This window comes from Spermophilus citellus (assembly GCF_964194105.1).
Source record: "Spermophilus citellus genome assembly, chromosome: 2".
Lineage (NCBI taxonomy): Eukaryota > Metazoa > Chordata > Mammalia > Rodentia > Sciuridae > Spermophilus > Spermophilus citellus.
Window position 1 is genome coordinate 56,006,018 of NC_138183.1, and position 16,438 is coordinate 56,022,455.

At 34.6% G+C, this 16,438-nt stretch overlaps 1 protein-coding gene across 1 annotated transcript in view; it reads right to left on the bottom strand.

Moving 5' to 3' along the window:
* Nucleotides 1–16,438, bottom strand: part of CCDC171 (coiled-coil domain containing 171) — a 387,757-nt gene that overhangs the window by 360,824 nt on the left and 10,495 nt on the right. The window contains exons 3-5 of the mRNA XM_081262194.1: nucleotides 14,339–14,513; nucleotides 6,481–6,671; nucleotides 4,331–4,462 (exon numbers count right to left, since the gene is read on the bottom strand). Of these exons, the coding sequence (XP_081118320.1) occupies nucleotides 4,331–4,462; nucleotides 6,481–6,671; nucleotides 14,339–14,513 (498 nt within the window). The remainder of the gene's footprint in view (nucleotides 1–4,330; nucleotides 4,463–6,480; nucleotides 6,672–14,338; nucleotides 14,514–16,438) is intronic.

The window sequence follows — 16,438 nt, forward strand, 5'->3', positions numbered from 1 at the left end:
CTAGATCTTTTTCTATCCTTTTTTTTTTTAATTTTTTGTTTGTTGGGCTGGGGATGTGGCTCAAGCGGTAGCGCGCTCGCCTGGCATGCGTGCGACCCGGGTTCGATCCTCAGCACCACATACCAACAAAGATGTTGTGTCCGCTGAGAACTAAAAAATAAATATTAAAAATTCTCTCTCTCTCTCTCTCTCTAAAAAAAAAAATTGTTTGTCTTAATTTTAGATGGATACAATACTTTTATTTTATATTTATTTTTATGTGGTGCGGAGGATCAAACCCAGTGTCTCACACGTGCTACGCAAGTACTACCACTGAGCAGCAACCCCAACCCTCTAAGGCTTTTCCTAACAGGAAACCAGCAGACAGTTTTCCAAAAAAATTACAAAGAAATGTTCCTTGCTAGCCTTGATCATTTAAGATAAACTTTTTAAATGTTTCCATTTCATATAACTTCCTCCAAACTGAACCTAGAACACTGGGTCAGTCTTTGACATATTGCACCCCAGTCCCTAACAGCTATCTTACCATACAAACTACAGATGCCTAAGCGTGGTGGGAATATTTTCTTCAGTACCCTGCCCCGGACTCTTCCTCTTCTTTCTTTAGTTCATGCTATTATTTTCAATCTACATTTCCCAAGTCTTCACAAACTCCCCCTTAATCATCAGACTAACCACTATATACAAACACCAAATTTAGTCAGTAGATAAAGAAAAGATAACTTCATTCCCCAAATCAGCTATAAATTTTGGAAATGCAAACACACACTAAAAAAAAAAAAAAAAAAAAAAAAAAAAAAAAAAATTCTTCTAAATGTTTTCAATCCTACTAATAAATTACATGTTAAAATTAACTTAAAAAAATGACAAAGGAAGGGCATGGCAGTTAAAAATAAAAAATTACTGGGGGCTGGCAATATCAATGGTAAAGCATTTGCCTACCACATGCAAGGTCTTGGGTTCTATCCCAGCACTCAAAAATAAATAAAGCTTTACCACTGCCTGTCCCACACTGCCTTCAATGGAAAAGCTCATGGCAGGTTAGCATCCTCAAAGTTCACATTGCAACTGCAGGAACAAAGAAAAGTAAGTAAAAACAAACGTCAATTTTTAAATAGCAATTTTTTTCCAAAATTTTTTAGATGGTAATGAACCTTTATTTTATTCTTTATATGCAGAGCTGAGACTTAAACCCAGTGCCTCACACATGCTAGGCAAGCACTCCACCAACTGAAATACAACCCTAGCTAGCCCTTAGCAATTTTAAATAAATAAAATTTAAAAACTATTTTTCAAGACCAACACACTGTACCCTAAAATTACCAAGGTATTGCTCTGTTTTGAAATTTCAAAGAATATTAAGGACAGAATTTTTGTTTATTCAAAAGAAAACATGCAGGGCTGGGGATGTGGCTCAAGCAGTAGCGCGCTCGCCTGGCATGCGTGCGGACCGGGTTCGATCCTCAGCACCACATACAAACAAAGATGTTGTGTCCACCGAGAACTAAAAAATAAATATTAAAAAAAAATTATCTCTCTCTCTCTCTCTCTCCTCTCTCACTCTCTCTTTAAAAAAAAAAAAAGAAAACATGCATTTTACAAAATGAGAAACATAATCTTAAAATGAGGTAACTTCTGAGGTAACTCTAAGAATTTGCATTTATATTCCGAAGAAGTAAGCCTCTATTTAGCACTCCAATTCCTGGGAAAGAAAAAGGACATGGCATAAATTTTTCTTTTTTTAGAGTGAGTTTGAATTCTAAAGCCCAGATGAAAGAAATATTATACTAGCTTTGTCTGTTAAAGATAGGGTTTCACAAGGGTTTTTTCCCCCAATGGATTTAAAAACTAAATTCCCTCAGAGAGCTACACAAAGAGAGCACTATGTGATACCAACACCTAATTATAGGATGAAAAACTAAACCCATCAACAGCAAGCAGAGAGAGAATGAAATTTTACTGTCCTTCAAATTGTGTTCAAAAAAAGTGTTTTTAGAATATAAAGTCAGGTGATGGATGGTATCAAGCTTGATTTGTAAAAAGAAAAAATTTATTATGTTGATATTTTAAAAAAGACAAGAAATTGAGAAAGAAAGACCTAAACATTTCAATTACCAAATACAATCAAACTTATCTTACAAAAGCAGTAAAGCAAGACTTTGGTGGTAGTCACCCGGGAATATATTCCCTCATTCTTCTCTACAACATAATTACCATAGACCAACATGGAATTTGAAATTCTTTTTGGTACTTCATAATATGAAGTTTGGTATAAACCACATTTGTTTCATTTGTGATTTATAGGCCTTATGAGGAAAACTAGACCAAAATCATATTACCCACATATTTAAATATATGTCTCTGAACCCTATTTTATAAGCTTAGGACTCTGGCTGGTAGTCCTACAGATTTCCAAATGTTTAGAAATGAAAGGGTTATTTTCCCTAAGTATGTCTGATAATTGTCTTAAAGCCTACCTGGAACAAATACAAACGCTCAAATATCATTTGCTCTCTGTGAAGACTTTCCCCGTTCCTAAGGCAATTATCAATTTCTCTTTAATGAATCCACAGCATTCTGATCAAAAATGTTATTATATTACTATATATTTTTTCACTTTACAAATCTGTTCAAACACATTACAAACATTTAGAATACTGAAGATTCTAAACAGTGGTTGTGAGTGGGAAATATATCTCAGTGGCTGAACGCTAGCCCATCATGCACAATGCCCTGGATTCCACCCTCAGCACCACAAAAGATAAATAAAGAGTAGTCACACACTGGGACTTAAGTTGTATCTCAGTGGTAGAGCACTTGCCTTGCAAGTGTGAGGACCTGGGGTTCAATTCTCAGCACCACATAAAGATAAACAAATAAAAATAAAGTTCTTGTGTCCATCTACAACTAAAAAAAATTTTTTAAAAAGAGTAGTCACACTGTCCTTCCAGATTCTACAGTTGGAATAACTATGAAGAAAAAAGCATTTTGCAAAGACCAAAAGTCTAGGAAGTTGTGGTTTTGTGGATATTCTGTATATTTACACATACAACAAATTCAGTATTTCCACTGTTGACTGCCAGCTTTCTTTTTTTTTTTCAGCTTTCATTCTTAAAGAAATAATGTATCTCATATTCTCTGCATATTTTTTGAGAGTTTCTGTCTTGCAAAGTTGTTTTTAACACAAAGTTACTCCAAAACTTGTTTTAGGTGAATATTTTTCATTGTTGTAAAAACACATATCTTGTTTTAATATTCATTTTTTAGGTTTTTTTTTAGATGGACACAATATCTTTATTTTATTTTTATGTGGTGCTGAGGATCGAATCCAGTGCCTCACAAATGCCAGGCGAGCGCGCTACCACTTGAGCCACATCCCGAGCCCCAACATATATCTTTGATATCTATATAAAGGCTATGTTTTTCTCTTATACAGAAAAAATTACTAAAGATACATATCTGATCACAAAGTAAATAATAGAAGAAATGATGGAAATTTATTTAAAATTTTGAGTTATTTGGTTTGTGCAGTTTTTCCTCAAAATGCTTAACCATTCCCACTTAAATACACAATAACACTTTCAACAGAATGAGTTTCTCCTATCTCTCCTTCAGAATAAAAACACATGATCTGAAAAAAAAACAAAGAACATTGGAATGAGAACCAGGAGACTACACTGTGGTATTTTCCCCCATTAATCACTCAGTCTATGATCTGAGTAAATCAGACATTCCCTCAGGGGTTAAATGAAATCAGTAATTTTCAAATTGGACTATTTGAAGCCTTGGGGATTTGTGTTTAGGGGAAGGAAAAATAAAAGATAATTAAGAATTTGTACCTTTTAAAAAGAATTTAAAAATCACTATACTTCATCACTAAAATTGGTAAGGATCCTTTAGTGTCCAAAATCTAGTTAGTCTATTTCTGTATCCTATTGAAGACGTTTTTATTTATTTATTTTTATGTGGTGCTGAAGATCGAACCCAGGGCATCTCACACGCTAGGCAAGTGCTCTACCACTGAGCCACAACCCAGCCCCCTATTTAAGACTTCTTTAGTCTCACATCTTAAATTGGAAAAACAAAATGCCAAATGTATATATGGCCTTCTTAAAAATCACATAATTTATTCAATGTAAGACACCCAACTCTACCAATAATCTCTTCTATTTGTAACACTTGCCCTAACTACAAATGAAACATGGCCTTCCAGAGATCAAAGGCTAGGAATTATTTTCCCCTTGAGTGAGCTTGTGAATTATCCTAATATAATTTTTAATATCATAAGCATTAAAAAGACATCTAAGGAACTGAATTATTTTTAAAATACCTGTACTATAAATTGTAACTCTCTTCTTTCTGCTTCCCATTGTTCTGCTTGTAATCTAAACTCCTCCAATGCTGTCTCCCTGATATGAGACTCCATCTCATTCTTCTCCTGCTGATGGTTTTCCAACGCTTCCTTTATATGAATAAAATCTTACTTTACTATTATATCAATAAAGGTTATCTTTTATCCTTCAACCCAGTTTAAATGTACAGAAGGGCTTTCCTTACCTATATAACAGTTAAAACTCATAATTCATGTTAAAATCCTAATAAAACTATCATTTTGATCATTAGAACATAAATCTGAGTAAGAAGCTACAGTTATGCATTTAAGCAACATAATATATACTTTTTAATTCTTATTTGTAACATAACATATACTCATGTGCAGATATATTTGACTGAATTTTTCTGAAAAATTTAACTCCAGAGATTGAAAAAAAATGCAAAAAAACAAATTCCAGTTAATATGGAAATCTCAACCAATGAAATAAGCTATTTGAATTATCCCCAATAATTAATATACAACTATGACAGAAAATAATGTATTTCCAAAAGGAGAGAATGAAAGAAATTTGTGCAAAGAATCAGGATAAGGAAATTCCTGAATACTAAAAATTTAAGTTACGTTTAGATCCTAATTTCTAGTTCTACGGATAAACAATATTTTTTAAAAGCTTCCTTTTGGATTTCCCTAGATATACTACATTTACAAGATCTAATTTGGTTCAAATCCTTAAAGATATAAAACACAGGTTCCCTGAGAAGACCAATTTTCTAATCTATAAGCTTTAAAACTAAACCCCATTGAATAGAAAAACTCTATGGTTTATATGAGAAAGCCTCCATGTCCACATGGATCTATTCAATAACTATTACCCTCAAAACTTTCACTAATGGTAAGCCATCACAAGACTGTTGAGGGTTTTTCCCCACTATGCACCTACATACAGTGACTCCTACTCGACTCCAAATTCTCCCAAAGGTCTCATGCAAATGGTTTCAAAATCAATAGTCTAAACTCAAAGCATATTTCTCTAGTTGCTGTAGAGATCATATCAAGATCTTTTATCTTGAGGTGCAGGCTGATTGTAAGAAATGCTGCCACCATCACCCCTCTTTCCCCATAGCTTCAATACATTTTATATGTGGAGGATTACACAGACCCACCTAAGGACTTGTAGTACCAGCCACCACCTACACATCCACCATTCTAACACTAATGGAGCCCTTGGACAGACTAGGCACCATTACAGAATCTAGGAACACAGCAGTAAACAAACAAAGCAGGGTTACAACACAAAGGAATCAAAAGTAGACCTGCTGACAATGTCTGAGAACCCTTGTGCCAAAACTTTTACCTTTAGTAAAAATTTTGGTAAAATTAATCTTCAGTGAAGATACATTTCCAAAATTTAAAAAGAAAAATTTACACCAGTGATCTGTATAGAGCTTTTTTTTTTCCTAATTTTAATTGTTGCTTCAAAAACATGACAAATACGGACAATTTAAAAATCTACCATAAAAGTGGCTAACAACTTTAAACTACACTTGTACTTTAAGGGATAAAAAGGAATTTTTTTAAATCAGAGAATGGCTAAGAATAATTTTAGTAAAAGTTAAATATTTTATACTTCATAAGTATGTAGAATGTGCTATATATAGACACTGAAGTTTAAATCAAATATAGCAACATTTTTCTACATTTATCTTATATTCAAAACAAAACCTAGGGGCAGGGGATATAGTTCAGTTGGTAGAGTGCTTGACTTGCATGCACAAGGCTCTGGTGGGTTCAATCCCCAACACCATACAAAAAAAAAAAAAAGACTTGGCCTCATATTTCTAAAATTCCAAATTTTCATGTTGCTAGACCAAAAAGGCTTTAGGTTCTTATCATTTTGCAATTTGCCTGCATAAGTGTTTTGCTATTTTTAATTTTTATCAGGGATATCAAACTTTTTCACAAAACAAATAGCATACATATTAATATTGCTAAAGCATATTATAAAAAGAGCAACAAAAATGCATTTAAAAAAGAAAAAGGGAGAGAGATGGAAGAAAGGAAGGAAACCTAAGGATAATTTCAGTATACAACACATCTCAATGGATATCATATATAGAAAAATTACTTCATAAAAAATACTTTACCTGTAGAGTTTTTTCAAGTCTGCTTTTTTCCTTCAAAAGTAAATCATATTCTGTATTGCAATTTTGAATTATATTGTCTCTTTCCTCCAAATCATGTTCAAATCTTCTACATTCTTCTTTCCATTTCTGCTGGGAACTCTGAAATACTTTCTCAATCTCATTTACCTTTTCTTGAAGTTCTGAATTCTGAGCTATTAACAGATAACAGAACAGTAGGTATATTTATAACCATGAATTAAGTCATTAGGAGTCTACAAATCTAAGCACTGGAGCTGATCCTATTTACAGCATGATTTTAGGATAAAACATTTAATCTTTCACTTTAGTAAACTCTTGAAAAACTTATTGCCCCTGAACCAATCTATTAATAGTTTCTCACTCTCTTCTTCTCCTTGATTCAAGGTGACTTTGTTATGAAAAAGGCATGCCCAAGAATAGATACTCCAGCAATTCTACTGCTTTTTCTCTTATTCAAGAAAAAAAAAAATCAAGCTGGGCACTGTGGCACATGCCTGTAAACCCAGCAGCTCAGGAGGCTGAGGAAGGATTGTGAGTTCAAAGCCAGCCTCAGCAACTTAGAGAGGTCCTAAGCAGCTCAAGGCGACTTTATCTCTAAGTAAAATATAAAAAAAGGGCTGGGGACCTGGCTCAGTAGTTAAACACCTCTGGGTTCAATCTTCAGTACCAAAAGAAAACAAATCAAAAAATATATTTTAAAAACCATGACACAGTACTTTTTTTTTTTTCGGGGAGGATATCCAGGGATTGAACTCACAGGTACTCGACCTCTGAGCCACATCCCCAGCCCTATTTTGGATTTATTTAGAGACAGGGTTTCACTGAGATGCTTAGCACCTCACTTTTGCTGAGGCTAGCTTTGAACTCCTAATCTTCCTGCCTCAGTCTCCCGAGTCACGTATAGCACTACTTTTTTAAAAAGACTCAATAGATGATAAATTTTGGTATTTGACTATTGGTAACAGACTGGTTATGCCATACCTTACACATGAGACTGTCACAAAAGAGCGTGAGAACCATTACTCGAGCCTTTAGAATTGAAGCTCTTTACTCTTCCAAATTTATGCACTACTCATCTCTCACCCTGTTATCTCAACAATAAACAATACTTCTCAACATGCTACCATTGCTGTGTTTTAGCATCTAGAAAAGAAGGAAAAGTTTCCAGGTCTGGCTCTATCACCTACCATCAGAATAAACCTCTCTGACTCTCTGGCCCTCAGTAAGAATAAAAATGCCTCCTAGTTAAATTGCTATGAAGATAAAACAAGGACACATGTATACAAACACACTTGTTTTGTTAAACAACAACAAAAATGCCAGTTATGTTAGTAGTATGATTTTAAAATTATATTTGAGTTGTTCTTTGTTTGTTTGTTTTTGGTATGGGGATTGAGCCCAGGGGCACTTAACCACTGAGCCACATCCCAAGCTCTTTAAATATTTTATTTAGAGACAGGGTCTCACTAAGTTGCTTAGGACCTCACTAAACTGCTGAGGCTGGTTTTGAACTTGTGATCCTCCTGCCTCAGCTTCCTGAACCGCTAGGATTACAGGTATATGCTACTGCAATGACTTTGTGTTTTAAATGGTCCGTTCAAAAGATCCAAACCTCAAAGGAATAAAAGGTATAAAAAGATAATATGTAAAAAATCTCCCTCTCCTTTTATTGCAGTCTCAGAGAAGATACCATCCCATGGTTGAGCATCCAGTGTTGGAGGCAAAAAGTTTGGAGCCATTTTGATACCTATCCTTTGCAACTGGCCTACTTTACTTTTCTCTTTGAAAGATTTTAGGATCTTCTTTTTCTTTATTTTTCTGAAATTTTATACTACTTCATCTTCAATGGGTCTATTTCATTCCACAGTGGTGATTATTTAATGGACCCTTTCAACCTGGCAACCCAGATTTTTAGTTCTGAGATGTTTTCTTGAGCAATCTCATTGATGATATTTATCCCTATCTGTTTTTTCTCTTACCTCTTTCTTTCACTGTTTCTTATTATTTGATTTGGTTCTTAAATTTTTGTCTCTTCTGTCCTACTTTTCCACCTGTCATTTTACTCTGAGATATTTCTCCTATCTTCATCTTTAATGTTCCTATTAACATTTTTCATTTCTATTTTCATGTTTTCAATATATTCTTTGCAGTACTGGTAATTGAATCCAGGAGCACTCTACCACTGAGCTATAACCCCAGAGCTTGTTATCTTCTATTTTGAGACAGTGTCTAAATTTCCCAGTCATGCCTTTTTGTGATCCTCCTATCTCAGCCTCTCAAGTAGCTGAGATTATAAGCATGCATCACCATGCCCAGCTCTAGAAGTTTATGGTTTTTTGTTTAATTTCTAAGAATTTTCTTTTTTTATAACATCTGATTCTTGCCTCAAGGATGTAATATATTCTCTGAGGACATTAATATTATTTGTTTGTTAAATTTCTTTTTCCTACAGTTTTGGTTTCTTCCAAGTTGATTTTTCCTCTCTCCAATTTAAAGACTTTCCTCAAATATCTGGTAATTCTCAGTTGTCTACTTCTAAGAGTAATGAACTATTAGTATAATACATTATATACACCAACATACCCACCACCTTGATTTTTTTTTCCCCTGTTCTGGGGATCAAACCCAGGGCCTTGCATATACTAAGCAAGTGCCCTACCACTAAGCTACAACCTGAGCCGCCGCCACCACCACCACCACCACCACCACCACCACCACCACCACCACGATTCTGAGCTTGAGAATGGAAATTGACAACTATGGCCCATTTAAGGAGGAATCTGGCTGGTTCACATGTTCATGTAACCCCAACATTAATATCTTAGGTGTTTCCTCTTGGCTTGGTCAGGTGACCCAAAGAAAAATTCTGCAAATCTCGACATGGAATATAGGAATCTCGGTACCAAAATTTGGGGAAGTCAGCAGAAAAAAGAAGCTAGAAGAAATGGTTCTTCAATATTCAGCATTGAATATGCTACCTTCCTATTTTTGCCAGTTAAAAGACCCTCTATTTTACCATTACCAGAGCTTAAGCCTCCTGACTTTCTCTAGGAAGTGGGTACATTCCCAGAGTGGAATGCTCTCAGGAAATCTAAATGCTATGAAAATCTAACTGTGTATCAAGTAGCCTTCATCTAGCCCTCATTTTATCTCCTACAGTTACTCCCTTTGCAAATTCAAAGGTATCTGGTGCTTTCAGACCATGAGACTTTTGACTATCTAAGAAGTTACGTGTCAGCTTTCTTCACTCCCAGAATTAGGATTCTGATGTGTGAAGCATGCTAAATCACTTATTCCTTATCCATTTGCTTTCCAGCTTCCAAATTTTTGTCTCTTGTCACATCTTCTATTCTCTCAATTATTACAGGAATATCTTTTTTAATATCCCACTCTATCCTCAATACTTTATTCTTTTAAAACCCAAAACATAAAGTTTGAAATATTATATGATAAACACCAATGTATCCAAAACCTAAACTCTGTAGTTCTTAACATTTTGATATTTTGCTTTATCAAACCACTCATTCATCTATCCATGCATCCTTTTCATCTATCCATCAAATTTTTTTACACATTTCAATACAAGAAACAAACATTAGTACATTTCACTCCTAAATAATTGACCATGTATATCATTAAATAGAATGTAATATAGTTTTGCTTTTTCTGTGGGTGAAATTTGCATAAATAGTGAAATGCACAATTCTTTTTATTAGTTTCTTAATTATTTGTATTTCTTTTTTATTAATTAATTTATTTATTTTAATTAGGTATATATGATAGCAGAATGCATTTTGATTCATTATACACAACTGTAGCATGGTATTGGAAATGCACAATTCTTTAGTACACCATGCAGAGATTTTGCAAATATATAGAACAGTTCCTTCAACACAGAGAGTTCCGTCATATCTTTTTCCAGTCAACCCTCACTGTCAACTCACCCCAGAGGCAACCATTGCTCATATTTTTTTCTTATCTTTTAAGTTCTTTTGTTGGGGGGAGGGTAAAGGGGTATTGAAACCAGGGGTGTTTTACTACTGAGCTTTCTTCATTATTATCACCAGTCCCCTCCCCTTTTTATTTTATTATTCTTTTTTTGAGACAAGGTTTCACTAAGTTGCTCAGGGCCTAAATTGCCTAAGGCTAGTCTCAAACTTGCAAACTTCCTGCCTCAGCCTTACTAAGTTGCTGGGTTTACAGGCATACACCACAGTATCTGGCTAACATTCCTTTTATAAACAATATGTCCTCATGTGTATAAAGTTCTTTAACTCAGTATAATGTTTGGGGGGATTAATTCATGTTATTGCACATATTAGTAGTTCATTACTTTTATCGCCGAGTAATATTTCATTGTATAAATATAATGTAAGTTGTCTATTTTGTAGTCAGTGGACATTGCTGGGGCTGTTTTCCAATTTTTGACTACTACAAAATACAAGTCTTTTATGAACAAATACTTTTTTCACTGGGAAATACTACACAGTGAAATTTCTGTGTTATAGGATAAATGCATGATTTTTTTTAATTGCCAGGCTCTTTTTCAAAATGGTTGCACCATTCTACAGTCCCCTAAGAAAGCACAAGAGCTCCACATCTTCATTAACATGTGCTATTCACAGTCTTTTCAATTACAGCCATTTGATGGGTATGTAGTAATAAACACTGTGGTTTTAATTTGCTGTTCCCCGATTCAGATAAAGTATTTTTCGTGTGATAAATGACTACTTCTGTCATCTTCCTCTATAAAGTATCTGTTGAAATTGTTTGACTTAAGGCAAGTAATTTCCCATCTGCCCTGGACTTCAATTTCCTGACTCTTAAATGAAAATCATTAATTTTTTGTTCTTTTTGGTGATATTGGGGACTGAACATAGGGTCTCATACATGCTAGGCAAGTAACTCTCCCATTCAGCTATATCCCCATCCTTTTCTTTTCACTTTGAGTCAGGGTCTCATTAAGTTGCCCAGGCTGGCCTTGAACTTGCAATCCTCCTGCCTTAACCTCCAGAGTAGCTTGTATTACAGAGGTACATTGGCACACCAGCTCGAAAGTCATTAACTGTTTTTCTTTTTCGGTTTTTTTTTTTTTGTGTGTGTGTGTGTGTGTGTGATGCTGATGATTGAACCCAGGGCCTTGTACATGCCAGGAAAGTGCTCTACCACTGAGCTACATCAGCAGGCCTAAATTTTACATCTATTATTTTCTAATTCTTATATTCCTAAATTCAAGAAGTGACATAGCTACTAAATACCAGAGGTAACTGTCAGAACTCAGACACAATATCCCAAAGTATGGCACCTTAGTATTCTGAGTATTTGTGAGCTAAGGGAAACAAGAGGGTCTAGGAGGCAGAGAGGTCTCTCCAGCCTTCTCCTGCCTTCATGTCTTCCACTCCTTTACTCCATCCCCCAAAGCAAGGCATAAAACCTAGAAATGTCACTCTGAGTTGCCTCCCCTGAAAGTAGGTCATAAGACCCTCTGTGACAGGTATCCTGCCCTATGCCCAGAGGAAAGAAATGCTATTACAAGTCTTGCTGTGCTCATCCCTCAGCTTATAACCATTAGATCACACCCTTTTTGTCTAACTATGTTTCTCCACAGCTATCTACTTATTTCATCAGACTTAGAATAAAAGTAGTTTTCCCTGATCTTTTTATCTTCATTTCTGAAGGTTCCTATGACACATAAAACTTTGTTAAATAAATTTTTCTCATGTTAATCTGCATTTTGTTTTAAGGATGTCAACCATAAAACTTGCAATGGGTGAGAAAAAGATTATTTTCCTCCCCTACATAATTAAAAATACTTCTGACAAATGTGAATAACAAAATGCAACTGGTTACTACACTAAATATACACTAACCACTACGATAATTATAACTTAACATTTATTTAGCCCTATGCAGTTAACAAAGCAGCTTTATTTTCTCATTTCATTCTTAAAACAAGCTATATTCAAGAGGCTATGGTTGTGGTTCAGTGGTAGAACACTTGCCTAGTGTGTTCAAGGTACTGGGTTCAATCCTCGGCATCACATAAAAATGAATAAATAAAATAAAGGAATAAAAAATGTTGTATCTGTTTTTAAAAAAGCTACATTCAAATATCAGTAAAAAAGTAGTAGAACAACCAAGTCTTCCAAATTCACATTCCATTTTTACTTAAAGCTTCTGTGTACAAGAATGATTTTGACAATATTATTATGTGGGGGATTTTTGTTTTGTTTTGTTTAATTTTGGGGTTTGGTTTGGTTTGGTTTTTTAAGACAGCATCTTGCTAGATTGCTTAGTTGTCCTTTAAGCCTCCTGCCTCTGCCTCCCAAGTATTACAGGATTACAGGCATGCACCACCAAACCAGCTAGCAACATTATTCTTTTTTTTTTTTTAAGAGAGAGTGAGAGAGAGAGAATTTTTTAATATTTATTTTTTAGTTTTCGGCGAACACAACATCTTTGTTTGTATGTGGTGCTGAGGATCGAACCCGGGCCGCACACATGCCAGGCGAGCGCGCTACCGCTTGAGCCACATCCCCAGCCCAGCAACATTATTCTTAATAGCCAAAAACTAGATGCTACCCAAAATGCCCATCAACAGTGAACAGATAAGTTTGATACTCAGTATAACATTAAACATCAAAACCAAGTTCATGCAACAATATGGATGAATCTGCCAAACACAATGTTGAAGGACAGAAGAATTATACTACAAGATTTCATTCTCAAAAAGTACAAAAAGAAGAAGCAAAATTAATCCATGCTATTTAAAACTAAGGATAGTAGTTATCCTGATAAAAGCATTTTTGGTAATTTTCTATTTCATGATCTTGATGTTTGTTATGAGTTATAGAGTTATCTAGGTGAATCTAGGTGTGTGTGTGTGTGTGTGTGTGTGTGTGTGTAATTTTTTTTAATAAAAAGGTTTTAGTTAGGTTCAAGTACAATATAACAGATAACTTTTCTTCTTTTCCAGGTACCAACTCTAGATTAGAAGTAGATAATCAACCAAATTGATTAGTGTTTCTTTTTTTTTCTTAACCTCCATAGTGCAGGAGATTAAACCCTGGGATGCTCTCCCACTGGGCTATATTCCCAACCCTTTTTATTTTTATTTTGAGACAGGTCTCCTGAGCTGCTGGAATATGCATGCACCACAACACCAAATTTAATGATTAGTGTTTCTTAAACATATAGATTGCAGTATTTTTTGAATATATAAATTCAAAATAGAAATTGATTCAGTTTATAAGTGATGAGGTGGATTAGAATATATACTTAAAAGAAAATGAAAAATTCCCCTGTGATTCTGACTACAAAATTCCCTGTGATTCTGACTACTCACAAGCAAGTTGCTCTAAAAGTGATTTACAGAATTTTGAACCTATTTTTCCATATAATGTAACAATAACAAAAAAAATTACCTAGGACTGGAGGTGTTACTTAATGGCACAATACTTGCCTAGTATGTACAAGGCTCAAAACTCAATCTTCAACACCACAAAAAAATTAGCATGGGCTGGGGTTTTGGCTCAGTGATAAAGCGCTTGATGAGCATGCTTGAGGCCCTAGGTTCAATCCTCAACACTACATAAAAATAAATAAAATAAAGTTATTGTTCCTATCTACAATTTAAAAAAATATTTTTAAAAAATTAATCTAATGTACATGAATATTCACATAACTGCCAGAAGATTTTACATACACTCAGTGAAGTCCTTGCACCAAAGACCAATTGGTAAATCAAAATCCTACCTCTGATCCCATGTTGATATTCAAGTAAGTAATGATATAGAATGAAGTTACAATCCTAAACACAGGAAAAAATAGAAAGTCTTACCACAGAGTTTTTCTTGGATCCTATGTGCCTCAGCTAATCTTTCCTCAGCAGCCCGTCTTCCAAGACCAGCTTCCTGTCTAGCGACAGCGAGGTCATATTCCAAACTTTGTCTCAATGCTTCTCCTTTTTCAACCTCGGACCGGAGCTTGGCAATCTGGCTCTCACAGCTTAACAGCTAAAAACAGATTTCTGAGTTCATGCACAGTATTAAAACATGTCTGCAAAATTATTAACCTGAACTCAAACATTTAAAATTCTTAGAGAAACTTGGTTCCAAGATATTGGTTTGATAAGAATTAATAAGGGCCAGTATTGTGGCTCAGCGGTAGAGCACTTGCCTATCACGGGCAGGACCTGGGTTCGATCCTCAGCACTACATAAAAATAAAAAGGCATATGTTCTGTCCATCTACACCTAAAAAAATTTAAAAAAAATTTAGAAATTTTTTTAAAAAGAATTAATAAATCTGTTTCTGGAAACAGCAGAAAAGAAGCACAACCTTACTAAATGACACTCATGAACTTTCTTATTTTAAAGAATCCACTAAAGAAATAACACATTTTAATCAGAAATAGTTATACCTAAAAAAAACATTTTAAATGCATGACACACAGTAAACAGTTAAAAACATATTTTCTCCTCTACTCCTTCTATTCCCTAAATGTAATCCAGAAACACACTGCATCATATTAAGTTTGGTAAATACTGTCTATTTTATTTCTCGTGACTATGACATCATTGATAGAACATAAAGTAATAAAAGTACCAATTTTACAAAAATGTTATCAAACTGATATTTGTTATCTTCCAGGATGTACTATGACAGAAATAGGTCAGGGTTAGAACTAGATACTCTATAAGGCTGTTTCTCACTCTAAAACTATATGAGCTAATCAATGATTCATTAATAATATTAAACACTTGGTATGTGGCAAGTATAGTGAAAGATAAAAAACAAATGTTACAATGCCTTGATTCAAGGGAATAAATGTTGTAAAAAGGTATATGTTAGAAGAAAAGCAAAATTATTTATTGCTGGTAGGACAGAGATGGTGGAAGATAAAAAAAAAAAACTACAGAAAGGCAACTTATAAGAACATCAGGTTAAAAATAAATGGTCTAGGGGCTAGGGTTGTGACTCAGTGGTAAAGTGCTCGCCTAGCATGCATGAGGCACTGGGTTAGATCCTCAGCACCACATAAATAAAAATAAAGATATTGTGTCCACACAAAACTGAAAAATAAATATTATTTTTAAATAAATAAATAAATTGTCTAATTACCAAACAAAGACAAAAGGATTTCTGAAGGACAGGATCAGAAATTAGTACTAGTAAAACAATTTTTTTTTTTTTAAAGAGAGAGTGATAGTGGGAGAGAGAGAGAGAGAGAGAATTTTTAATATTTATTTTTTAGTTATCGGCGGACACAACATCTTTGTTGGTATGTGGTGCTGAGGATCAAACCCGGGCCGCACGCATGCCAGACGAGCGCGCTATCACTCGAGCCACATCCCCAGCCCCTAGTAAAACAAATTTAAAAATCAAAAACAAAAACCAAGAAACTACCACTGATACACGTTCATATGCAGAGTGTAACTAAAGCTATATTTTTTCTCATATAAAGAACTAATTAAATAAGAATTTACAAAAATCCATTCATAGTTAAAAGAAAAAAAATCATAGAACCACATTAATTATAAAAGTTCAAGGTAACTCCAACATTTGTTTCAGATTCATTCCATCCCGCCCTGTTGATTTCTTCTCCTAATAAATGTATTAACAACTGGGCATTCTTGGTGGCCATTTACATGTTCGCTCTCAGATTCCTACCAATCTTCTCCAGTTTTGCCCTCTGTCATGTTGGGAACTACATTTCCCAAGGTTCTTTGATAACTAGCTTCCCAACATGTTTGGCCAATGAGAGACCCTTGAGTACCAAGATACTTCTTCCTGTCTAGATCTACCTCAATCATTGTGTCTTCTAAGAGTTCAAATCCTTCTGAATAGTACTCCCTTCCCTGCTCTCTTGACTTCTGGCTTCTATCAACTTTCAGAGTGGAAGTTGCTACCATCCAGGCTACCATAACACTGTTATTTGT